Raw genomic sequence first — 25,559 nt, 5'->3', positions numbered from 1 at the left:
TTTCAGCAAGGGGGCCCATATTTGGATTGTTCTCGGCTGTCATGCACGGAAAGCTACTTTGTACACTTTTGGCAGAATGATAACGTGTGAATATATTTCTACTGTTTACTTCCCATTTCTGATTTGTTTTAAAGGTGGGTTTTCTCGATTTTATTTGGCAAAGGCCGATGGTAACTGATGCAAAATGACTTCGGCGATGTTGTTTCTCATCGGTCTCCAGTCGTTGCTGCATAAACTAATTTCAATATAGGTAGCCACCATTTGGACTTTACGTTTTCGTTTCTAGTAAGTATTCTTTCCTTAGCGCACATTGGTTTCTCCCAACCACAGACTCAAGTGACCCACTTAACCTCAAGCTTTACTGTGAGCAGTACAATTAATTTGCGATATTAAGTAACAATCCACTGAAAAAGGCTTGAGAATTTTCGCTTGTTCTTCAATCAATGTTTTCTTCTGTGTGAGTAGTTCCTAGAAGAAATAAATTTATTGCTGCGCTATAGTTCTAAAGGCATTGACTCCATGACCATGCGAATCTGGCACGGCAACTCCAATATCCCTTCGAACATAAAATATCTTTAATGAGATGTGAAGTGCCTTTAAAAATATCTCTGTTCAATTGCTCGTCGTAGCAACCTCTCTGGTCGTTGTGTTAACTTAATTCAATAAGAAAACTACAGAATTGAGCCCTTTGGCCAGAGAACCAGATTAAATTGAATGAAGCTAACATTGTAAGAACGGAATGTCAACGTTGTTAGGAGAACTATGATTTATGTGCGATTATGCCACATTACATACATAATGATGGAATAATCCGGTTTTTCTATTCTGTGCCAGCAAAGTAACTTAACTTGAGCGACCAAAACCATATTAGTTTGGCTTATCAACTTTTGTGACTCACCAACGCTTAGTAAGTAACATCATGGCTGTGAAAAAAAGGAACAAGGGGAGCGGATATCAAATTACTCAGCAATTTATGAAGGACATGTATCCTCAGCATAATAGCTTAAGTTAAAGTGATATTAATTGGGAGGTTTGAAGGTTTTTTCCTGTCCTTCAGATATTTTCTATGAGAAATGGTAATTATAATCTTATACAAGGCAACGTAAACATTTGTCTGCTTGCTGCGACAAAAAAATGCTACGGGAATTAACCAAAAATATTATCTTAAAGGATATTAAAATGATTGATAGACCAGCATTCACTTAGCATTCTTCAGTTTAAGCAGCTTTTCGTTTTCCAATATCGTATTTGCTAAATGCCTAATATTACGTCATGCTATATTGTATATGACTTGAAACAGCCAAATTTGTTTTCAGTATCCATACTCCTAAGGATAAACATGAGAGGTACATAATATGGTACAGTAATCTAATTGTGTTTCTCTCTTAGTAATGAGAGCATTTTTGGTGTAAAAGCAATATTATGATATATATTCTTACTGACTTCGGGTGGATGGCACAACAAATTCAACCGATCTAAAGTCAGATGATAGTAGAGCAGATGTTTATTGCTTTTTGCCTTTTCCTTTTTTTTTAGTCACTAAACATCTTGATCGCATGCTGAAAGCGTAACGAATGTGTTACACCTTCACAGAGATCGTTTCAATTAGCAATGAATGGAAAAAACCGTCACTAGCAATCGTTTTCTTAGCAGCTCTTTGAATTCTATCTCGTATCTGTTGTAGAATTGAAGCAGCCAACCATGGACTTACCATGAGATAAGCACGGCGAGAACTGTGCTGAGAAAGCCAGCAAGTCGTTACTAGAAATCTTCAATGGCACTCATAGATGTGACCATTCGTTTTTTTTTTTTTTTTTTTTTTTTTTGCTGAAGAACTCTTCAGTCCTATAGCAATGTGACAAAAAGACATCCATCCCAGGAAGGAGGCCTCTAAACAATACACAGTGATAATTTATATTAATTGTGCAGCCCAATCGTTGACGTTGACACTCAAGTAAGCATATAGAAGTTCTAATTCATATCGTATGCACATTAGTTTTAGTTGTGCAAAGTCCAAGTGAAGTGCTTGATTCGAGCAGTCATATCAATATTTTAAAATTATTACTTTCTTTTATTGTTAGCCAGAACTATCATACACAAAAGCAGGAAAATAAAGCTACAAAATTAATGTCACTTATTGAGCTTGATCGCAAGACTACATCTGCTCTGTCCACTGTATGTTTTATCGCTGATCATAAAAGTTACTCAGGAGTCTTAAACAGAATAGACCCGCTAATTTGACAGTCAAGTATGTCTGACTAGTTTTGGACTGCGGTTGCCCATTCTAGGAGTTCTAAAGATGTTGGCATTACTGTAACTTATTTCACTTAATTTAGCTGAAATTTTTAAAGCGATTGACTTAAATATTTTGTGATACATCAACAATTATCGTTTATACTCCGACATCGTCAATTCCTGCACTCATCGTATAATCACCTCGTCTTCAGCTTGACTGTGAAAGATATGTTAACAGTCTTGGCAGGTAAATGAAAAGTTTCATAAGCAAACTATTACCATGAATTTATCATGGCAAACACTTTGGCAAATATTATCTAGAGTCTTGCAGCTGCAGCTCACATCCGTAGTTAACATAATGAAACCCCAACAAAACTCCACCGTCAAAAACCTCCGCTTGATTATTTCTGTCCCCCTCCTGCGACCGCAATCCTTGATCGTGAGTTAAAGTAAAACTGCCTTTTCTTTTCCACAGGAAACAATTAAAAAGGGGACACAATATAGACTTAAAGCCTCTTCTATATTGTTGATTGGTATAGCAATAGACTATTGGATTGATTGATGAATTGAACATGGCTAAGACTATTGTAAAGTGGTGGAAAGGTGTCTCAAGCTTTACGAATTCAAACGTTGATAAAGCGAAGTAAAGCTGGTTTGGAAACCAACAGAGAGTTAACAATAACGCTACTATGATGCACATGCGTAGAAGCTTGAATCGAGTACGACTGACGCGTTTGTTGTGTCTTCCTGGAAAACTCCTTGACGACAGAGATATATGTAAATACGTAACCCACGTTACTGTGGTTGGGATGAAAAATGTCACAATTGTGTATGTGATTGCTAAGAACTTTTGGGGATAGTCAGTGCTAACCCAAATGCACCTGAGTTTGTCTTTGTAGAGGGTCATTCCAAATGGGAGAAAAACATGTGATAGCAGACAAATGAACCATATGATACCAAGGTAGATAAGGACTCGTCGTTTCTTAAATGCTAACTTGTATTTTATAGGTTTGACCACAGAGTACCACCTCTCCAAGGCAAGGCTTGTAACTGAGAAAACAGAAATCTTGCCTAGGAGGAAGACAAAGTACTGGGAACCAATGATCTTACAGAAGATCACACCCAACTTGCCAGGTGGAGCCTGGTACGAGTCGAGGGCGATGAGGTAATTGGGTGTTACCGCAAGAAATATTCCTATAAATACCAAATAGAAGAAAGTGCTGTTACAGCTATAAATTGAACGTTCTTTCACACTGACCCGTAAACACCGTAAAGGATTACATTTCAAACTAATAGATACATATGGATTCTAAACATTGATACACTAGAATGAACTTAGCGGAGAAATACATTCATACACATGAAAAACAGAGTGATTTTTTTTTCACACAAGGCAGGCGCTTTGAACGATTTACCTTTATTTCGGTTTTTATGACAAGCCTTCCTTCCGGGCTCAAAGAAAGAGATGCAGTTGCGTGGTAACTTGACTCAAAGATTTGTAGGTGTTTACAAGTATATACATAATCTGTCCTTTAAGACAATTTGTGTCCTTTTAATATAACCTCAAGGGTAGAGTGTAAATTAAGTAAATTACCTGTCAGCCAGTCAGTAATAGCCAGGCTGAATATAAGCAGGTTGTAAGCTGACCTGAGCATCTTACCATTTCTCATTATTACCACACATAGAAGAGCGTTGCTCGCAAACGCCGTCAGTGCAATTATGCCGAAGGCTATCCGCAAAAGGAAAGAATAAGCCAAAGGCGAGGATGTAGAGTTGTTGGTAGAATTATCGGATCTGTTGCTGTAGATCATCTAAAAAAATAGTAAGACACTTGTAGGTCAATATCTTCAGAATCATGGCCTCTCTATTGCTGATGTTATATAGTTAAAACACCATAGATTTTTTTATATGAAAAGTGTTCTCTTGAAAAAAAACTCAACTGAAGGATTTATGTTATTTCTAACATCTGAAGTGATCTTTAAACAATGTTTTGAAACTTTAAGATACAACGCTTAAAAAGATCCTACTAAACGATAACAATGTATCAGTAAGTCTTGCTTGAGAAACCGAACAGTGAGTTAATCATGATAACCATCTCCTTATCAACTGCAACTCATTCAGAGTAATTAAAAAGTTCCTTTTTTTTTTTACTTTCTGTGGATCTCATACTCATACTGACATGATGATGGTGTGCCGGGTCGTAATCACTTTTTCCTTTTTTAGAATCCCTCCGTTGTACAAATGGAAGTTTAGTATCTCTCGCGGACTGAAACTTCCCTTGGCTACTTTCTATTTGAGTTAAAACTTAATATGCAAGCTTTTTTCAGCGATCGTGAAATACACCTGTTTCTTAATTAGGTTCATCGTTTTTAGAAAAACTACAATAGCTGTTTTCAGGCATATCCTCAATTCAATCGAGGAATTCGTCACGGGTTTTTTGGGATTTTCTCCTGATTATCGAAATTTCCTATTGACGGAACCATTGTCTTGTGCTCATGAAAGAAAGCTACTTAACTTGAAAAAGACATCTTGCAGCAGGTAATTAGATACAAGCTAATCCATTCTCACCTATACGTCTCTTCTTCGGTATTTTACCGTACCAAGAGAGCTGTTGTTTTTGTAAGGTTTTTGTAAGTCAGTTTCCGGTTTTATGGTTGGCTGTTTGGGTTTTTCGCGAAATACCATTTAAGTGTTTAAACCACAGAAATTTCCAAAGTTTTCCATTTTTCATGACTCGATGATATCCAAACGCTCATCCAAAACTATTATTTCCATGGAAATCAATTTATGTTACCTAATATATTTTCACTCTTAGAGAGTGTTTGCCTTTCGCTTGTTTACAAGAGTTGAGGCCACGGATTACAAGTCAAATAGATAAGTGATTTTTTACATGATATCTCACTATTTTCATGGATATCTTGATCGTTCTAATAATGTGAATGATTGCTTCTGAGGAGGAGAGAGATAAGTATCAAAAAGAGGCACAGACATACCCCTGATCAAATGATAATGCATTTGACTAGCTTACCGTAAGAAATGTTTAGCTGCAAGTTATCGCTGTTAACGCCATTGATTTCTTTCAAGTGAATTGGCCACTTGTTATGTGCATCTACGATTTACAAGCAGCGATTTTCATCTTCTCAAGTGCTTTACATTACTAATTTGTTTAGGATCCCCCCTTTCAAGATCCCCGAGCATCGGATATGCAGAACAAACTCTTTTACCGGACAATTCGCGTTTTCCTAAGTAATATATTGTGCTCTGTTTACACAATCTTTTTAAAAGGAGGAAGCTGGCGCTCATTCTTCACCTTGTTATGCTAATTGTGCGGCAAGAATCGTAATAAAGCATTCGGTAGAAGCGAAACTGGAAACGTTTTTTTCAGTTTTGATCCGGTTACTCTGGCCGAAACCTAATCGAGGATCATTCTGAGATTTTGTTGACAAAATGGAACTTAGAGGGTGATCAAGTTGGTGTGTTTCAAAAACAGTTGCCCGCCTGCTATCCTGATTGACCTACAGTTAAGCCAGTATTTATTTTTGTCTTGATTGTTTCTTATTTTTTTGCACTCTTACCTGCCTAAGGTTTTTCTTCTACATGATTCTTTGAACAAAATAATAGTTTAAAATTTGGAATCCCGTCAGAGGCGTATGTTCCAAAACAGAGAGACTCTAGCCAACTGAACGAACGAAAGCTTTGTTTAGCGATGTGTTTTATTTTGACATGGACCATTATCAATTTATTTTACTTTGGTTATTCAATTCGCAACATCTTAAGCCATGAAGGACAATGATAAATTATACTGTTGACAAAGTAAGGAGCCTGTTATTACAATACAATCAGTTACACCCACGATAGCTTGTCGCCTCAAAATTGCTGAATCATTTGGTTTTTTTTAATCACTAAAACCCTTTTCAAAATTATCCACTTAGTTGAAATGCTAATTATCACTGTATAATCTGAGCATAGGTTGCCCTACAGATGATAAGCCTTGGAAGCGTGGCATCATGCATGCCAAAAACAGCTGGTCTGATTCAGGAGAACTTATGGCTTCTTTTCTTAATCAAATTCCCTAGCTTTTTTACAATAAATTGTCATCTGCCGACGGTTCGCGCATACCCAGTAACTCAATGAGTGAATTTGACATCACTCTGTATTCAGGTTGTAAGACAATTTTAAAACTCTTCCCATTTTGATACATTTTTTTTAAATAGAGAGTGATATTGATGAATGATACTTCTGGTCTACATAAATCAATACGAAATATATAAACAAATACATAGAATAGAAGGCTTTCATTCTTAGATCAGATAGTTTCTTCTTGGAGAGATGTTACGAGGATTCCCTATGATAGAGTGAAAAATACTTAGAGTTTAACCTTGGACTACTTTGTTTTGATTCGTCTAAGATGACCATACGAAAGTCGACAATCGCGGTATTTGGTCAAAAAATTGAAAACCTTCATATTTTGCTTGGACACTCAGGAGTTTGCAAACGTGATCTAGGAGGTTTCCTCCTTTTTTTTCGCCCAAATCTACTTCTTTGTTCTAGAAAATTCACGAAAACTGAAACGAGTGTTAATAACCCTGCGTGGCGGAGATCAGTCCCCAGACCAGAGGCACTGAGATTAACTTTGCATGAAAAGCGCGAAAAAAGGCAAGCTCATGCAGCAATTAGATAATTAAGTTATGGTTTAGGTTTAAACCAGCACCGTTTCATCTCATTTTGAGCACACAGCAAAGTTTTACAAATCAGTAATATTTCCGTAAAATCCAAATATCGCATATTTTTAGCAAATTTCAGTATAACTTAGAATCGGTCCAGGTAAAGCTCGTGATAAATGGAAATAGAGTGGCATTTTTTTGGTGGGGAGGGGGGTGGGGGGAGGATGTAAAGACTTAAACAAACTTGTTCATATGATGATATATATTGTTTTACCACCGAAAAGAACTGACATTACAAATACTGATTGCAGTAAATTATATCTGAAAATTATTCACAAGCTTTTATTTTTAAGAGTTTTTTTTCTTTCGTCGCTGCAGGTGAGTATTGTCACTATTGTCATTTTAGAGGTTTTGTGTTTCTTTGTCTGGCCGGTCTAACTTGTAACTGAAACCGTTGAAATTAATTTCAAGGTCAGATGCAACATTAGCATTATACCCGTGGTTCGAATCATATCACACGTAGTATTACATACTGTTATCTTGGTGACATAAAGCTAAGAATGTCATTATTGCTCGTCTGTATTTTCTGTTGGACACAACGTAAATCCAAGGGTTCACAAAAGAATTTGCCAGAGCAAGCGCTACTGTAAACTCACGAAATGGAGTGCCGAAGTTTAGAATAGGAAATCCGTACTGGTTTATCAAATAGCAAACTTCTGTTGGAAACCAACATACTGTCAATATTAGAGACATAATTGCCCACATCCTAAGCAATCGACGTTTGTTTATTTTTCCTCGATTCTCTTTAAGAGCGTTAGACTTCTTTATTTCAACAAATATATGAAGAAAGGCAGCCCATGTGATGAAAGTTGGAAGGAAGAACGTGAGAGACACGTAAATTATTACCACAGCAGTCTCCTGACTCTTGGCGAGAGGTAAAGGAATGAAAAAACATGAATGTTGGAAGTATTTTACGTAGAACAGCTTATAACTCTGAAGGCAAGCGCAGCTGAACCAGATACAACCAATGTATTTGATGAGTTTCCGGTGAGAAAAGGTCTTTTGATAGTGTAATGGTTTTAACAAAACGAACCATCTCTCGACAGCCAGACACGTGATAGTCAGCACCGATCCTTTTCCGAAGGTGAAAATGAAGAATTTAGAAAATATCATTCGACAAAATATCTCACCAGCTATGCCGCCTGGTACTGAATACAAAGACATGCCTATGACGTAGTTGGGTGTGACTATTATAAATAGACCTGAAACATTAACAAGAAATAATTCTAGTAAATGTTCCGCCTTCCTCATACAGAGAGTAAGAACTATAAGGAGGAAATAGAGGAATAAAAACTTGATTAATGAAAGAGTTTCCCTTCAGAGTCCAAAATCATCGTACTGTGATTGCGTTGTAACTAATTCTTCCTAAAAATAAATTATGGAAATTTCAAGAAATAGAATTCTTAATAAGTTTACAGTTTCTTACACATTTACCATTACCACTACAACAATATTGAGTCTGGAATGGTCATTATTCATAGAATTACTGACTCTAACAACACAACGCATGCTAGTTTTCTTACCCGTGAGCATGTCAGCGATTGCTAGGCTGGTTATCAATATATCATAACCGGTTTTTAGCGTCTTCTTTTTCCGATTCATTGCGACAAAAAACACCAAGTTACTGGTGAAGGCGAGAACCCCAATTATTCCATAGGAAACCTTCGCAATCATTCTATTATCGAAAATTTCGCCATTTTCGTTGAAAATGGAGTCAATCTCAGTTTCGTTAGTAACTCCAGAACTCAAAGTCTTGTTGAACATTCTTAGTTTTCGTTTACGCAATAAACGAATTCTTTGAATTTTCTTTTGCTATTTGATGATCTAAGAAAATAATAATATTGAAGGTCAAGCGTGGCTACGTAAATCCGGTAATTTTATGGTCGCGCGTCGTGAATTTACATTTTTTGAAGCACAACATGACAGATTAAAGTACGACGGTTGGTTCAGACGCTTCTTATGCAGAAGATAAGTGAAAACCACACACCAATACGAGAATATTATTATTCACTATAAGATTTAAGAGGCTGGTGACACACTTAATGCAGGCTTTAATTATATCAATGTATCTGGCATTGTACATATCGGAGATTACATCGACAGGGAGCTAAAACATTACTTACAAAGAGGAAATTTCCTCATGTACTTTTTCTCAAGGAATTATTTTGTTATTCTCCGCGAACATTCTGCGATGATGTCATTCTTTTGTCTAATATAGCATTTATTTGACAACAAGTTATTTTCTAAGAAATATATTTACCTTCAGAAAAAGTTATTTGTGATGAAAAGGTTCTTTTTTTGTGTGGACACGTCAACTTTTATATCGTAACAATATCTCCATTGAGAGATGTTGACTTCATAGAGAAGTCACGTTTTTGCTGGGGGGAAGAGACACATATTTGAATATCACCTGCGTTTAATTTAGTCATCGAGATCTTTTAACTCGTGGGAGTAGCAGATGTCGAGCAAAGGAAATGGGTGATTTTGATCTAAAAGCCAGGAGAAACAGAGATTACGAAATTTCGAAGGGGACTAGATGTCGATAACAGAAAATAAACAACACTTACATGATCTAAATCCAAGAAAATTATTTACATGTAACTCAAAAATGCGCGCCAACGTAGTTAGAGAGTTGTAAACAGACTTTCAATTTAGTTCTCTCTTGACAATAGATTCTGCGATATGCGTGTACTCAACTTCCTTCACAACTGACTCATGCATACGATTAACTATCTGACGAAGGTTATAATCGAAAATAGCTGTCATAGATGTTCCGGTAATCAACCGTTTTACAGTGCATATTACAGAATTTCCAAAGTTAAGGCCTTTTAAAAATCTTCACAGTAGCTTTCCTCACGTTCCACTTTTTTTTGTTTCTTTGCCCTAAAACGTCGTGATTGGTGCATGTTAAAATAGTTTGGGTTATTTGCCAACAATAAAATCATGATATAGGTGGATTGTTTTTTTGTTGCTGTTTGTTTTTAATGGGAATTTCCCTGCGCTTACATCGTCAGAGTTCCACAATGCTCTTGCATAGTTATAGATACCAGTATTGAAATGGTCCAATAATCGAACAACTATGATCTAATGTTTAAGGTTCTCAAAGGCTTTTCTCTATTATTCTCTTGTCGAAATATTTATTTGCAACTACCTTCCAGAGTTATTAAGCAGAAGCTCTCCGAATGACTGCTGTATGTATGAAAGCGTTTATATGGTGTTGTTGACCTGCAGGATGACCGAACCATGCGGTGTAAATTCTGACGAATTAGCATCGGAACAGGCTATGTTGCTGAAAGACGTCATGGCTGACAAACTGGACTCTTGCTGCATCTTACGAAGCCTGATAACACAAGGGCCGGCAGGTAAATTACCGTTTGAACTTGATTGCTCAAGATCAACTGAAAGAGAGTATCGTGATCTGTTTTTTCGAACCCAACCAAAGTACACACCGAGGTTGGTGATTTCCATGGTTACTTTAAAACAACATAGAAGTCGGATGAACTCTTTTCTGTATTCTCTGTTACTGAGGCAATAAATCCATGGATTTAAGCAGGAGTTAGACATGGCTAAAATATTGGTAAATAAGTAGAATTCAAAGGGAAGTTTCAAAATTTCAAACTTGTATAGAATGAAAAATGTTTCTGCCGGAAGCCAACATAATGTTAAAAAGAAGGCTGCTAGTGCACACATGCGCAGTAACCGCTTGGTGGCCTTGTTGTGAGAATTCAAATGGCGGCGAATGTTGGGTTGGCGCATGTGCGACCAAATGTCTCCAAAGGTTATCCAAGTAACTATGCTCGGTATGTAGAACGTGATGATCACGTGAAGAAGAATTAGGATCCGTTCCGTCCTTTCTCCGTAGAATGGAGTAACGAATGTGCAAACGCCATCTTCCGTTGTGGTGATAAAGAGTTCATTGATCTGAGTTATAGCGGCAGAGGCCCAGATTAAAGTTATGTACAGGTACAAACGTCGCTTGCTGAATGCTGTTTTGTAGTGTATGGGCTTCACTATGGAGTACCAACGATCTATAGCCAGGCACATAATCGTGGAAGTTGAAGCTTTACCAAAGATAAACAGAATGTAGGTTGAACCAATCAAACGGCAGTAAATCTCTCCTCCGAGTCCAGTTGGGTAGGGAAAGTTTTTCCTGTCGATCAGGTAGTCTGGTGTAACAACAAGGAAGATCCCTGTTTGAAAAATCAAAATATCACTGTCTCCATTATTATATTAATTTTATATCTGCGCCACAAACTTAAAGAATTACTTTTTGAGGATCAAGGTGATTGTGGTTTTAGTCTGTCCTACTCTTTGTCCTTTTTTTATTTAACCAATGTAAGATTTGGTGATCTGCAGCTCTAGCGAAAAATTTTATTTGAGTTTTCGATGTTTACAAAGGATAGGCGCAGGTCCAACTGAGAAGTGCGGCATGTGTTTCGTCCAAACAAAGAAGAGCAGGCGTAACTTCTCAGACTTTAAATTTGATGGAGTTTGTAGTCTGCTTAATAACATTTTGGATTTTGATTAAATGAAGTATCTACTTAGACGCTACTTGCTGATCCATGTTACCTATCACCCTTCATTAAACGATGAAGCGAAAGTACAATCTCCCACTTTAAAAAGCCAAAGCATAATCTAAATCGGTGACTTTCCACACTGGGTGCAGTGCAAGTTGTTCAGCTGGAAAGATGTCTAGCTGAACAAATATCTGGTCTACAAGGCTGACATAAATGTCAAAGACCCAGATACATCGAAAACAAAACAGAAAAAGATGTTTGAATGGCGATTTTTTAATGGAATATTGGAATATTTCTCCTCTCGAAAGGAAAACAAAGGTAACAAGAATTCTATTGGAAATAGATCGGTTATTATTTTTGTAACGAAAGTCGAACAATTGGCACATCATGTCACATTTACTATTGTTGTGTGACTCTGTGAAACAGATGCTCGCACTACTGATCTATTAAAACATACCTGTGAGCATATCAGTAAGGGCCAGGTTGCAAATAAGAATATTGTACGGCTTTTTCAACATTGAGCGCTTCATAAAAATGACCAGACAAAGAAGCAAGTTGCCAAAAAACGAAAGGCTAGCGATTAATCCAAACGATGTTTTCATTATTACACTGTGGTCTCTAGCTCCAACGGAAACGTTGCTATGAACAGTTTGGTTACTTGCACCATCAAGTGTAGCAGATACGTTGTTCATTATTCTCAATTCCGTCAAGCAGAAAAATATTCAATTTATCTCAAGGAAGGTTCGTAATAAACGTCGTTTTAGAGTCGGTAGACAAATATGTCTTCAATACCTCTTGTTTATAAAGCTGCCAACTGCTTTGTATGCCTTACGTTGATTTGCTTAAAGAAATTCCCTTTGCATATGTCAAAATGAAATCTGTACAGAGGGTTGATATGCAACGGAAGTCGGTCTAAACCATTTCGCTTACGGCCATGATCATATATTAATAGCACTATTCACATTAAGATCACTGCGGTGAGATAAAACTTTTTTGTATATGTCTAACAATGGAAATGCGGCAGTGATAGGGACCGCATGGGATAAAGTAATTTGTTATCGCTTTCACCCATGTTATCCTTTTATTTAATGAATCTGAGGAGAAGTTTTCTCAACTTTTTGTGCTTTAACTCTTCTAATTAAAGGAAAGATAAGGTTTTTTTTCACCAACTGATAAAACGTCGTAATTCTCGAGTGACTCTGTCGCAAAACTTCATTGCAAAAAATTCTACTGCATCAAGCACTAACGAGACAGTTCGTGAGTAATCGATCAGATATTCAAAAATCATCCAGTGTCAAAAGAATTGTGCGAAAGAAGTACAAATCAATTTCCGTTGATTGCTTAGTTTTTTGGACCGTGATTTACGATACAAACTTCCTAAGAGTGATGAGTGATCATTTGAGCTACTTCATGTTCACCTGTTATTGTTTGTATGTCTAAAGATCTCAATATGGCAGATATATTTTTAACTCACTGATTTTTTGATCATGGAGTCATCCTTATTTGGCACTGAACTTCATACGGTGACGTTGATATCGTTCCAAATAAACCTGTCACCCTTATTGTAAAAAGCTCTTTCGTTGTGACAGCTTCTTGACGTTTCTGTACGCTTATATTATGCACTGAAGTCAACGAGATACAGTTGTTTTCTTATTAAAAGTTGAATCTTCCAGTCCTACTATTTTTGTAATAGGGAGAAGTTGAAGTTTACGAATCTATTCTGCCGATAAGCGTAGCAGTTAGCTCTCATCATACTTCACAAACACGACAGGAAATTTTGATCCTGGCTTAAGATGATAAAAATGAAATATTTACTTCATCTAACTTAAGAGATAAAAAACGAGTTGAGCTGAGTTATGAGGCGTAGTACATAGCAGGTTTATTGTCCTTAGTTACAAGAATCAAAGCCACCACTCCTGACGATCTTAGTGTCTGATTCTCTATAAAATGATGGGTAATGAATCCTCAACCCACGCTCTCATTTTGTAGCGATGACGATTTCGTTCTAAGTGGTGGAGAATTAATATGAAATCTATTTTTCTAGGATGGTACTTTTCAAATAATAAAAAATCCAAATTTCAGATAATATTTGAATAGTGGGTTTTGTTTAATAAAAAGTGACCTAGGATATTAACCGAGAAATGGAAGGCGAACAAATTGCAATTTGTATGGTGGTGGTTTTTACACAGTATAACGTTAATCATCAGTTTTACTATGTGTTTTTTTAATACCTCGATTAATTCGAATGTGAATTAATGTATCATGTTTATAGTAAATGTAACAAACCTGTGAACACATCTGTGACTGCAAGATTCAAAACAAGAATATTGTAAGTCCTTCGTAACAACTGGCGACGCCGGTAGATGGCCACACATAGAAACACATTTCCCAGAAAAGAGAAAAATGCGATATTTCCGAAGAGAACTCGAAATATTTCAACTTTGCCTTGGAATTGGTTCGCTGGGGGCAGGAAACTTTCGTTGCCCCTCGAGAAATTTGTTTTTGAGGTTAAGTTACCCCGAGTCATTGTCGTGGTGGCTGCATGTAGAGCAAGGAAAAGACAATAGAAATTGCTGAATTGCGCGTATTGATTTTCTCCAATGAAATAAGGTCGACATCACTACTACAAATTTTGAATAATTTAGATTGACAGAAACTTATCGGCTGCTTGCAGCCGTTTGCTTGACCGTATAAAACCAGCCACCATTTCTTGGGATTTGGTCTCAAATGTAAACAAATTACAACAAGCTGTAAATCTTTATAACATGCAAGAAAACACGTTTGTTCTCGTTGTTTGTATGGAGAATAAATCACCTTGCTAACATCGACTATGAAATAAAACGGTTGCTTATGATGTAATAATTGTATGATAATTTCCCGGTTGTATGTAAAGAATAATAATTGTATCTTCCGAGCACATAAGGTGGTGTCAGCAAAACACTAACCTAAAGACTTCGTTGAATCTGAATTATTTATCACACGTTGTTAGACATCAAGGAAGTCGCATTCGATGCGTTAAACGAGTAGGTCCGACTGTTCCAGTCAGTCAGTCACTCAGCTAGTCAGTCAACAAGCTATGCAGTCAGCCTGACGCCAGTGTGCCAGTTGACAAGTCAGTCAGTCAGGAAATCGATCAAGACATAAGCCAATGATTCAGTCAATAAGTCGGTGGGAGTTTGCTTTCCACATAGATTAAGACGGAAGGAAAGGGGCTATGTAATAGAAAATTATTATTATTTTTTTTTAATTTCACACTTGTGTAAATATACAGACAGATTTGTCAAGTTGTCTTTTTTTAACTCAGCAATGGAGTTTAAATTTGAAAATATCGTAGCCGAAAATTTCATTTTTTTTTCTAACTTGTGCGACATTCAACATTTAAATGAAAGTTTCATTAAATTGACAACAAAGGTGAAAGTAAATATGTAAAGAGGAGCCGGGTGCATTACATGAGCGTAAACAGGGGAGAAAAATAACCTATGGCCTTTCATTTTGACATTTGACAGTGCGAGATCACCATATACAGCTGAGCTTTGCTCACTCTGATTCTTTTAACTCGAACTGAAAGCTATTTTCCATAGAACGTAATTTCTAGATATTTATCATGAGCTACCCCTGATATCCCGAGCTGTTCGTTCGATCATTTCCCTTTGACTTTTCAAAGTTCTTTGACACGTTTCCGTTGATGTTTGAATTGCGACAAACAGTCGTCACTACAAACGACAACTCGTCACTGTATTCATGATAGCAGTGTTAAAAATACGTAATATTTCGTCGATGAAAGAAGCCTTTGAGGTCTGTAGATTATCGAGAAGATGACAAAAACAGTTTATAAGGGAAAAAGTGCCATGATCTGAATTCACAATTCTTAACTTTTTATATTTCTTTTCATAAAGTATAAACATTGAGGCTCTCAGTTTAAGTGTTCCTGTGTGATCCTTCACGATGACATTACCTTTCAATACTTTTTCGTCTCGAATTCAAGCAAGATAACGGCCAGAGAGCCATAAATATTTAACTGTCGTTTAGTGTTTAGAATGATTCCAATTAGAAAGTGGTTTATTGCAATTGGCCACAAATACAAGATGACTTTCTTTCTATGCAAATTTCTGGTCTCTTTTTCCTAAAATAGAGTCAGAATGGTGATCATCTTTTTTTCTTAGGACCTTTGCGAATGGAACTCTCTACCTTCAGAGATTGTTAATTATATGTCATCACTAATTTTTTGGACCAATTTAGCGAATTATTACTACTTATTATGTAGAGATGGCGATATAAGACTCGCTGTTATTTTTCTTCCAACTTTACCGTCCTTAATCAAATGTTGATGTAAGTCTTCCAAATTGATTCTAAATGTACCATATAAATATAAGGCAGTTTTTCTTGCAGAGACAGCGTTTCAGTGTTATGTATTATAAGTAATGCTCTGTATTTCTTTTCAAATGGTTTTGTTAATGCTCTTGGTCTTTCTCTAATCAAAGGAATGGTTAAAGAGTTAAACGAAAACGCTCACACATAAGCAGTCAAAAATTTTTAACGAGTAGGCCTTCAAATTCCGTGATTTGCCTGATGTTCACACTACTTTGAATGAGTATGCGCACCTACTGCATCAGACATATATCCTACATTGGAAACACACCTTTCATCTCTACAAAAAAATACGAAAAATACACTAAACGCCCTTAAAAAATCATAACGACTTCAAGCAGACTGTACTGAGAGGCTCGATTTGTCTAACCTGTTAACATATCTGTAACGGCAAGGTTTAACATCAGCATATTGTAAGTCTTTCGAAGCAATGTTCGGCGTTTGCAAATTGCCACACAAAGGAGAATGTTGCCGAGGAAAGCCCCAAATGCAATGCTACCAAAAATAATCTCGTAAACATTATTGACATTGTAGTCAACCTTGTCGTGATGTTGACGTGACGCAAGAATAAAACTTTCGTTAAAGGATGAGTTTGTGCCCAAATTCGTTGTTGCGTTCATCCTCTGAACGATGTGTTAATCAATTTATACCTCTGTCTGCCTTGTTTCACAATGACTTCAGCGGACCATAGCGCGGTAACCGTTTTATTTGTTTCTGAAACACCTGTCCAAACGGTTCTCTACGCTAGTTATCAGTCGATCTTTCTAGCTTTTTATTCCTGGTTGATTTCTTTCCTTTTAATTGATTTCAATAAATTTCTCCCTTTTTTAACAAAGTTAAATATATTTTACCGACGTTCTTTCATCAATTTTCTCGGAACCATATTTGTGCTATTTAAATTTGACCCAGGTGTGTGCACAGTAAAAATACAATTACTTTTAGAATCGGAGCTTTTCCTTCCCATTAGAGTATAAAGTTTCTTATCATTTTTTTCAATTCTTTTAAAATGATGAAACATTAGGACAGTGGGTTTTACCGGAATAACCTCTTATAGCTGGTAATCTTGCAGGAAGTTCAGTCAAATTGACAGTTTGACTCCACTCCAATGCTCAATTTGAACTTAAGTGGTTCATGTAGTTCCTTGAAAATCAGTTTCTTTCTGCTAAAATAATATGTTTAAGCTAAGACAATACAATACAATATTTCTTTACCATCGAAAAGACAGATGTGAAACGTTAACCAGACTGATTAAAACTGTGCTGTTTAATATAGTTGGATTTCTCCTCTTTTCTCTGTTATTAAATTTGAATATACAACTACTATTGCATTTCGAGGAAATGATGAAATGTGCAATAATGCTTTTAGCCAATCAGAGCGTACAGAGTGGCTGATCAGTTTTATACATATCTAATAATGAGAAGCTTGGTGTCCCTATGTGTAAGGTCAAAGATAACAGTCGTTAAAATTAAACAAACCCGATTCCCTAAAATGAAAAAGGAAATATCTATAACATTTTTCATCAATGCAACCAATTTTGTCAAACCTTAACAAACTGATGTATGAAAAATGTTAGAAAGTTTGCGACATACAACAATTAGCTTTTACGTTTTGACACTCTGGGCTTTCTACAGACTACATTTTTCGGAATTATTTAATATTGAAATAATCGTCACTGTTTTTTTCACGAATGTTTAATTGTACATGTACATTTGTTTTAAAAGTTTTAAGGCTGTTGAATTCTTTCTATTCGTTTTACTAACAAATGTTAAAGACTCAAGTAGTAGAATATTTCTGTTTCTTTTGTTACTATTATATTGTGTGTAGATGTTTACATGGGCACAAAATGAGTGAAACCTTCACACAGTTCTGTAACTATTCTGGTGATGAAAGCTCTCCCATACTTACCTGTCAGCATATCTGTAATGGCAAGGTTCAGCAATAGAAGGTTGTACGTCTTCGAGAGCAGTGATCGCTTTTTGCACATGACGACGCAGAGGAAAAGGTTACCAAGAAAGGATACTCCAGCGATTCCACCAAATATGAATTTATAAACATCACTGACAATGTAATCGACCTTATCGTGATGAAGTCGACTTGGGATAATTGAACTAATATTAGCGTTTGAATTTGAATTCCAAGAGGCTGATATGTTCATCTTTCAAAAGATGTTTAACATCACCTCATAATCCTGTCCAAAATTAATTGATGGGAAGGAAGCGTCCTATAACGATGTCTTACGGATCAAATATCGAAGAGTGTTGATTGAAAAGTGACAAAGAACATTTAATTCCTGTTATGCACCTGCCTAGCTGTTTGTTGCACAATAATATTTCAAATTTTACCCCACGTGATTATTTACCATTGTTGTTGAATGGTCGGGTAACCAAAGACATCATAAACTTGAATGATACATAATTCCTTTAGATTTTTTTCTTCGTCTCCGTACAGAAAAACATTTCTTATTTCTGAGGACATAGTCCACCTGGAGGGTTTAAAGAACGTGGATCTTTTCGAGAAAAAAGTCAGAATGATATATATTGCGCAAGATTCGTATTTTTGGTTCTCGACTGAGATGTTTTTTTTTTTTTTAATCCCCGGGGAAGTTCCATGGAAAAGCCCAAAAGGAAGCAACAGAGAACTGCCACGTGATCCATGTAAAAAATAGAGCAAATTTTCTTTCTAAGGTAAGCAATGAGGTGAGATACATCTGTTCCCTTTACTCTCAGTCACTTAATGAGGACTGTCTACCTGTGTCCTACTGATTATATCATTCTTTTTTTAATCAATAGAAAGTCTCTTTTGATGTAAGAAATGTCCCTTACAGTGAATTAATCATACTACGCGAAAGAATAAAGGACGGGGATTATGTAGGCCGCATGAGACGAAACAAACATTGTGCGTTGAGTTTTAATTTACTTTGTGCAAAAATATATTGAACACCTAAGTTAAAGATCATGATTGAGTTTATTTTCGAATTACATTGGTAAAGTTAAAAACGTGAATAAAACCTTGCTCTTCCAAGTCACATAAATTTGGCATCCAATCGGCAACAAAATTAATTTAACATGAGCACTGAGAATTTCCTTGTTTAAAATGTTACTTAGGTGGTGGTCGAGAAAATTCTTGTTTGTACTGCTCTAAATTCAGAATCGTTAGACGCTTAATTCATGATGGATGTCTCTAAAATTGAATCATTATTCTTGGGCACTTCACACAGGAAAGTGCATACAAGACCATTATACACCTCTAAGCGAGGGAGTAGTCTAACTCTCCCTGACAATTCAATAAATTAGCCAAACCTAGTCATTTGTCTTACGGTATACTTAAAATACTTTGGAATAAACAAATTTTAATGAAATTCCATTAATTGCTCCGCGTTCGCCCCCTATCGAGTTCGCCCCTATCTTATGCCGTGTTCGCCCCCACACTTTTCGAGTTCGACCCATCAAGTCGAGTTCGCCCCTTGATTGAGTGATATCCAGATGAGTTGATTTGTGACGGAGGCACTAGCAGAATGTGCCAAATGTCAAGTCAGCGACGACCATTTTGAATTTCGGCAATTGCGTGGAACCTGCTTGGGAACTGGGTTGACGGAATCAACTAAATACTCTACGTGGGATCTGGGGTTACCAGAAATAACTGTATACACTGAACTTGTGATAAAGAGAACCACACGGTTAATCTAACGAACACGAAATGTGTAACAACCAGACTTGAGAAGATGCAAACCACGCTTTCATCGCGACAGCATTGCTTAAGTTGTTAGACTTGTACCCGTTTAGCTTTATTTATGAAATTAAGACTGAAGAATTTACTCATCAACTTACGAATCAACTCATCTGGATATCACTCAATCAAGGGGCGAACTCGACTTGATGGGGTCGAACTCGAAAAGTGTGGGGGCGAACACGGTATAAGGTAGGGGCGAACTCGAAGGGGCGAACTCGATAGGGGGCGAAAGCGGCGGATACCAATTCCATAAATGGAAGTAATATTTGGATGAATGAGAAAGTAGCCCTGGAGCTTTTCCAGAAAAGTCAGAAAAGGGAAGTTTGTGAAACAGATCAGTGGCTCCTTATGGCGTTGTACACTAGTCGGTAATGGAGAGAATACGCACTGGGAATTGCACCGAGTCGAGTTCGCCCCTTGATTGAGTGATATCCAGATGAGTTGATTTGTGACGAAGGCACTAGCAGAAGTAGCGCTCTCTGCTTCTCTTAAACCTTACACCTTGCTAGTATGTTGTTTGCGTTATTTCTTAATTATCTTCGTTCTTCAACATTCGATTTGTCATTTTTGGTTTATTTTTGCCTTTTTAGTGAGGAAAAATTTGTTGAAGGTAAACGACTCAAAGGCAGCGGGCCCATCTATAAAACATCCTCGTGACCCTTCGCACTCTAAAATCAGTATACATATTCTCAATACTGTTCTATATACATTTCCTATAGTGCTGACAAAGAGAATTTGTTTCGCAATCAAGAGTTTCTTTATTTGATGATCATTTCCTTTCTTCTCGTGACCTTAATATGTGATTCAGGGGTGATACTGTGAAGAGTCACTATCGGGGATCAAAGGGTTAAATTTCTGATACGCAATGTTTTAAAAGGGTTTAAAAAAAAAAGTTAGGCTTGGCGTATAGCAAGGCTGAAGTCCTTTAATAGCTGTTAGGAATTGGAGTGAAATCTCTGAGCATACAAAATTTAAAGCATGTTATGTAAGATCAAAGATAGGGACTTAGTCGATGTCGTACATCAGACCGTCGTATTTTGACTTACTTGCTTTTTTATCGTACCCAGCTCCTATCAAGAGCTGCCCGGTCACATTGGATCTTGCCTTTGTGGTGGACGCATCAAATGAAGTTTCCCGTGCTAACTTTCAGCTGGAGAAGGCGTTTGTCAAGGCTGTGTCCAGCAAATTCACCATTACTAAGTACCAGTCTCGCATCGGTCTCATCACCGTACACCAACCTGCCTTCACTGAGAATGAGGTTCAGACATTTCAATTCATTATTTGGTATGTCTGACTCTTGATACTCTGTATGTGAATAAATTCAAGTTGTGAAAAGCATTTTTGTGGGTCTATTCATAAATTCGCCAATTTTGAAAATGTTTCGCGCTTTCCTTCAGAAAGATTCGGTGTTCACCGCACGAAGTTACCTCATTATATAGACATTATATGGTTTTGATCTGGAATCAGGCGGTTATTTTTCTGAAGGTGTATTAAGCACGATATTCTGATTTCTCCCACAGCTTGCCTTTTTTTTTGACACTGATAAAAATATATTTGCTTATAAGTGGATATTCTGCATACTTAATCAGTTTATCTTTCCTTTTTGACTGCTTGAGTTCTCACTTGTTAAACATTCTTATTTAGGCCCTGACTTCAGAGAGGGTTGTTTAAAAGATAGAGAATTAGCCTAAATTCTATACATTAAGTTTTCTTCGCCACACACGTTCGCCTACAATGAATTCATTTTCTTTTCCACAGCCGTGCGACGTGTTGTCGATTAAGTGCAACACATAAACCGAGGAGGGAAACGTTTAGATGTGGCGTTACAAGCCGCGTATGACACTTTTTATGCTAACGAGCCAACTTACATCCAGCGTGTTTTGGTTGTAATCACAGGCGGCCCACCGAGTCGCCGTCACGCATACGCAGTCAAGCGCATGGCCTCGGTGTTCGTACGAAAGGGCGTCCAGTTTTACGCGATCGGCATTGGCCGTGCGTACCAAGGCGAGGTGAGGAGTATCCTATACAAGCACAAGCGCGTGTACTACATGAAAACCTTTGGATCACTTCTGGCCAGGGCCAATCAGATTGCGAGTACCATCTGCAATGAACAAGTGAGAAACTTAATTTAAAGTTCAGTATATTAAAGCTTCTACATGCTCTCCTGGAAACTGAGCAAAAATTAACTTGAAGGCAGGTAGTAGAAAATTGATTTTCGTTGTCTAAGGCTACCTGATCAATCTCGGCCAAATGACCGTTTACTTACAAACCGCGCGTGTAATACTGACAACTGTTTACGACCTGGTGTAAATACTTGAACTGAATATAACAATTCTTTCCTTCAAAAAATAAAGGGAATAACACAGCCCATTGGTAAATCCCATGATTAAAAGTCAAGATTGTGAGTAACACCAAGCTCCTAGACAAATAATGCGCGCAAAGTGATGCTTTTCTATTGTTGCAAATGAGATTAACTCAATATTTCAACAGTATCAAGTGAACCAACAGAAACAAGCATAATCAAGTTCTAAAATGAGAAACCAATTGGAAACGTTTTTTTTTTCCTTATCGTTTCCTGTTGTCCTTCAGTTGCATTCTAAAGTCGTAAAATAGTTTCCAACGAATTGAAATTATGAGCTTAATCGAACCTTGGATGTTTTTTTTAAGTCGTGTTCAATTTTTCCAGTAGTTAAGGGCCTCACTGAAAATAACTTTACCCATTTTTTTTTACGTAGCGTCTTAACCACAGTGAAAAAATTCCTTCTGCGATGAAACAATCAAAATAACAACAAACACAAAATTCTTCTTTTCTTCCCCATAACAGTCCAAAAAAGTGGACATCCACAAACGAGCTGAACTTCTCAGGCCTCTGATTAAAAAAGAAGGGAATGAAACCAAGAAGACTCAATCATTATATTTAAAGTTAAAAATAACTCATCGTTTAATCTTAAATGAAACAGATACTCTTACGTTTTCCTGAGAAATATATAAACTTTCATCACACCAAGACTGACTAAAATATTAAACCACGCTGTAGTGTTGTTAACTCAAGGCAAAATAAAGGTTATTTGACCAAAACATTTTTGTGGTGTCAGTACAGTTGTAAATCTTTAGTTTGCAATGACTTAATAGTTATTAACAAAACACTGAGGCTACCATTCACTGAATAACTGGAGACTGGATTTCTGATGGTGTTGAAACCTAATTGAGAATCTTTAACCAGTGAATCTATACAAGTCTGAAATACTTTTCCAACATGCGGAGTTTGCTGCAATGAATACAGGAGTCTTGTTTGTAAGAGCCTACATGTATCCTGTTTTCCATAACTTACTTACAACTAAAGGGTATACAAATATCTGTAAAGGAAATAATCTTAGAACCTTAAAAGTAATGTTTAAGTAATACTAGCTGAGTTATCGTGGGTAGTTTGTGCTCAGATATCCCTTCACTGAACTACAAAGGAACTGATTAACATGTAACAGTTTCGACTCAAACTGTCGAAGTTTTCGAGAACGAGGCTTGGGTTTCGAGTTTCGGTTTTCAACTCTTGTGTTTACCGATAATCAAGAATCGAGTCTCGAGACGCTTAAGAAATTTTCCGAAGAAACGGTTTGAATCTTGAAAGCAAAAAGACAGCGCTAAACAATTGCAAAGCGCTCAACACCGCCTGGTTTGGCGCGCGGCTTCGCGCGCTTCTTTGTCTGTAGCCTATGAGGAGCTGTGCAGGCAACTTCGCGTATACTGTTATTTTACATTTTATCTTTTCCTGGGTTAAGACATGTATATCTATAACCAACGTTATTCTTGACGACTACGTGTTCCGGCTCTTCGGAAATTATCAACTGTTCTAGCTCTCGTTCTGCGCCATGTTGGATTTCTACATCGTCAAGGTCCTGGGAACGAGGTTAAGCTAGTTGCAAGCGTGGCCTAGGTCAGTCATTTTGCACGTGTTCGTGCCTGAAAAATTGTTTACGAGAAATTGGAAGGTTTGTTTATCCTTATTTCTTGGTAGTTTTGCTTCTATGTAAGTCGTCAGAAGCAGAACCTTTGTTGGTTCTGTTTTTGGAGCATTGGTTTATTTGTTTTTGTTGTTTGCAGGCATCCATGCTGGGATCCGAGTGACATGCAAAAACCGAGATCTTTTTATGGAGGTAAATAGGCTTGTGATTTTACGTTTATAGTAATATTTCTGCGAAAATTGGAGTAACTGCAGAATACCTAGAAAAAAATGTTCAAGGATCGCTGTACATAAGCATATCTAGTTATCCGTAGTGTCGGCATGCTCTGAAGAACGAGGCAGAATGGTGTCATTCAATGGTGGATAAATAAGTGGCCCAGTGATCTGTAGTTTTACCCATGACTACATCTGCTCTGAAAATCGAAGAACGTAGTGATCAACATTACAGTGCTGATAATATTTTTGGTCCCTTAAAAGGCAGGAATATTTTCAAATATTCATACTAATAGGACATTTTACTTTGTTAAGCTGGTATTTTCTACTATGATGTAATTCAATACGGAAGTTTGGAAACTTTTTTTTTAATTGTAAATAATTCAAGAGTTTGTCGATCGCCTGGACTTTTGGCTCATATTACTTGGTAAATTGCAACAAATACAAGGGAAAAGTGCCTACTGTGAAGTGCCATCTTAAAGCCTCCACACTCAAAATTTAAGCCAGCAGTCAAATTTTGTCACTATGACCCCTTTATTCTCTACAATGAAAAATGTCATTATTGGACACTTGGCTGACAAACGTGTTGACTAGCAGACTTGCAAGGAATTGAGGTTACTATATACCTTCAGATCCACCAACTGTTTCAAATTTGGATGTCAAGGTCAAAAGATGGCTTGCAGAAAGAAAAACTTACATGAAAGAGTAAATATTTGTGGCAAAATCATGTTTTTTATTTTGTTTTGTTTGGAGTGAAAATAAAAGCTTGTTTCTTGATTGACAAATGTTGCACATTAACTAAGAGGTTTTTCATGGGAGTACTTGGTGCATCGGTAGTAGTGGTGGTCCAAATATTGAAATAATGTGCTTGTAAGAAGAACTAAGCTTCATTCTCATTTGGCTTAACACTTATCAGTAGGAATATATCTTATTTTCTCCAGGTCAGATGTCTGATGGGTGAACAAGTGGACCAAGCTTCAAGCAGATCTCTTTCAAGATGTTTGTTTTCCTTTGCAATCCAGCTGTTAATTGAACCAGGTAGACAAAGTCTTAAATAAGCCAAGTTTTGTTTTAATTCCAAGGTAGCAAATGGGTGATGCTGCTGACTTAGTTCATGTACCATTAGTGCATGTGGGACATAAACTTGAAATTCACCCCAGACATGTAGTGTATCAATGTACTGTGGATAAAGGTTGATTTCTGTGTCACTTTTCATTGTCTGTTGTCACAGTTGACTGTCTGACTTGCAATTTTTTAAAAGGACAAGTTGCCAAGTACATAAATTAGCATGTATCTGGGAAAGAAGATTGATACAATAAAATATGAAGGTGTGTGGGGAATTGTTAAATTCCAGAAATTCCAAAGTGAAGTCTTAGCAAAACACCATTATTTTTATCACCTCTGGATGAGCCTGGAGGCTGATGCTGGGTAGCAATTCTAGTAAAGGAAGCTGCCCACAATTGAGGCATCTTCATCAAAAAACACAGAATCTGGCTAATCTTAAGACAGATAGGCAGAATGATTGACTTGTACCTGTCTGGTTGACTGTCTGTCAACTGATTGTGACTGACTGATTATTGGATGGTCAACTACAGTACCTACATGTAATTAAGAGACTGACTAACTGACTTCCTGTCTATTTGGCTGACTGATAAACTATCAGACTGGTTAGCTGACTAACTGATTGATCCACCAACTGATTGATTGGCTGACTAACAGACTGACTGACTTACCAATTGATTGACCAACTGGCTCAGTGGTTGACTGTCTCAATGACTGGCTGCATGATAATGCAACAGACTAACTGTTAATCTG

At 37.0% G+C, this 25,559-nt stretch overlaps 2 protein-coding genes across 4 annotated transcripts in view; one reads left to right on the top strand and one right to left on the bottom strand.

The window, feature by feature from the left end:
* Window positions 1-24,824, top strand: part of LOC113674148 (uncharacterized) — a 48,260-nt gene extending 23,436 nt beyond the window's left edge. The window contains exons 1-7 of one of the 3 annotated variants that reach the window (XM_089188105.1): window positions 4-134; window positions 3,244-3,400; window positions 10,191-10,321; window positions 20,641-20,857; window positions 21,470-21,687; window positions 23,672-23,724; window positions 24,686-24,824. In XM_089188105.1, coding sequence (XP_089044231.1) covers window positions 77-134; window positions 3,244-3,400; window positions 10,191-10,321; window positions 20,641-20,857; window positions 21,470-21,683 — 777 coding nt within the window. In that variant the 5' untranslated portion in view covers window positions 4-76 and the 3' untranslated portion in view covers window positions 21,684-21,687; window positions 23,672-23,724; window positions 24,686-24,824. Of the gene's footprint in view, window positions 1-3; window positions 135-3,243; window positions 3,401-10,190; window positions 10,322-20,640; window positions 20,858-21,331; window positions 21,688-23,671; window positions 23,725-24,685 lie in introns of those variants that run through there. The other 2 variants (XM_089188107.1, XM_089188106.1) reach the window with 2 other exon arrangements.
* LOC113676658 (uncharacterized) lies at window positions 3,942-8,851 on the bottom strand. The gene is made up of 2 exons (XM_089188110.1): window positions 8,483-8,851; window positions 3,942-4,046 (listed from the first exon to the last, which is right to left on the bottom strand). Exons 1-2 carry the CDS (start codon window positions 8,721-8,723, stop codon window positions 4,021-4,023), a joined length of 267 nt encoding a protein of 88 aa, XP_089044236.1. The 5' UTR covers window positions 8,724-8,851; the 3' UTR covers window positions 3,942-4,020.
* Window positions 24,825-25,559: the final 735 nt, after the last annotated feature.

The sequence above is a fragment of the Pocillopora damicornis genome, chromosome 11 (assembly GCF_964200805.1).
Source record: "Pocillopora damicornis chromosome 11, jaPocDami1.2, whole genome shotgun sequence".
NCBI classification, from domain to species: domain Eukaryota; kingdom Metazoa; phylum Cnidaria; class Anthozoa; order Scleractinia; family Pocilloporidae; genus Pocillopora; species Pocillopora damicornis.
The sequence above is the reverse complement of the archived record's forward strand: the minus strand, read 5'-3'. Positions and strand labels throughout refer to the sequence as shown.

What these genes read in the sequence shown, in the direction of transcription:
- LOC113676658 (XM_089188110.1), bottom strand. Translation starts at nt 8,723, where the DNA reads ATGTTCAACAAGACTTTGAGTTCTGGAGTTACTAACGAAACTGAGATT. An exon ending in AATCGCTGACATGCTCACGG is followed by an intron (nt 4,047 to 8,482) that starts GTAAGAAAACTA and finishes CTATTTTTTTAG; the next exon opens with ATGATCTACAGCAACAGATC.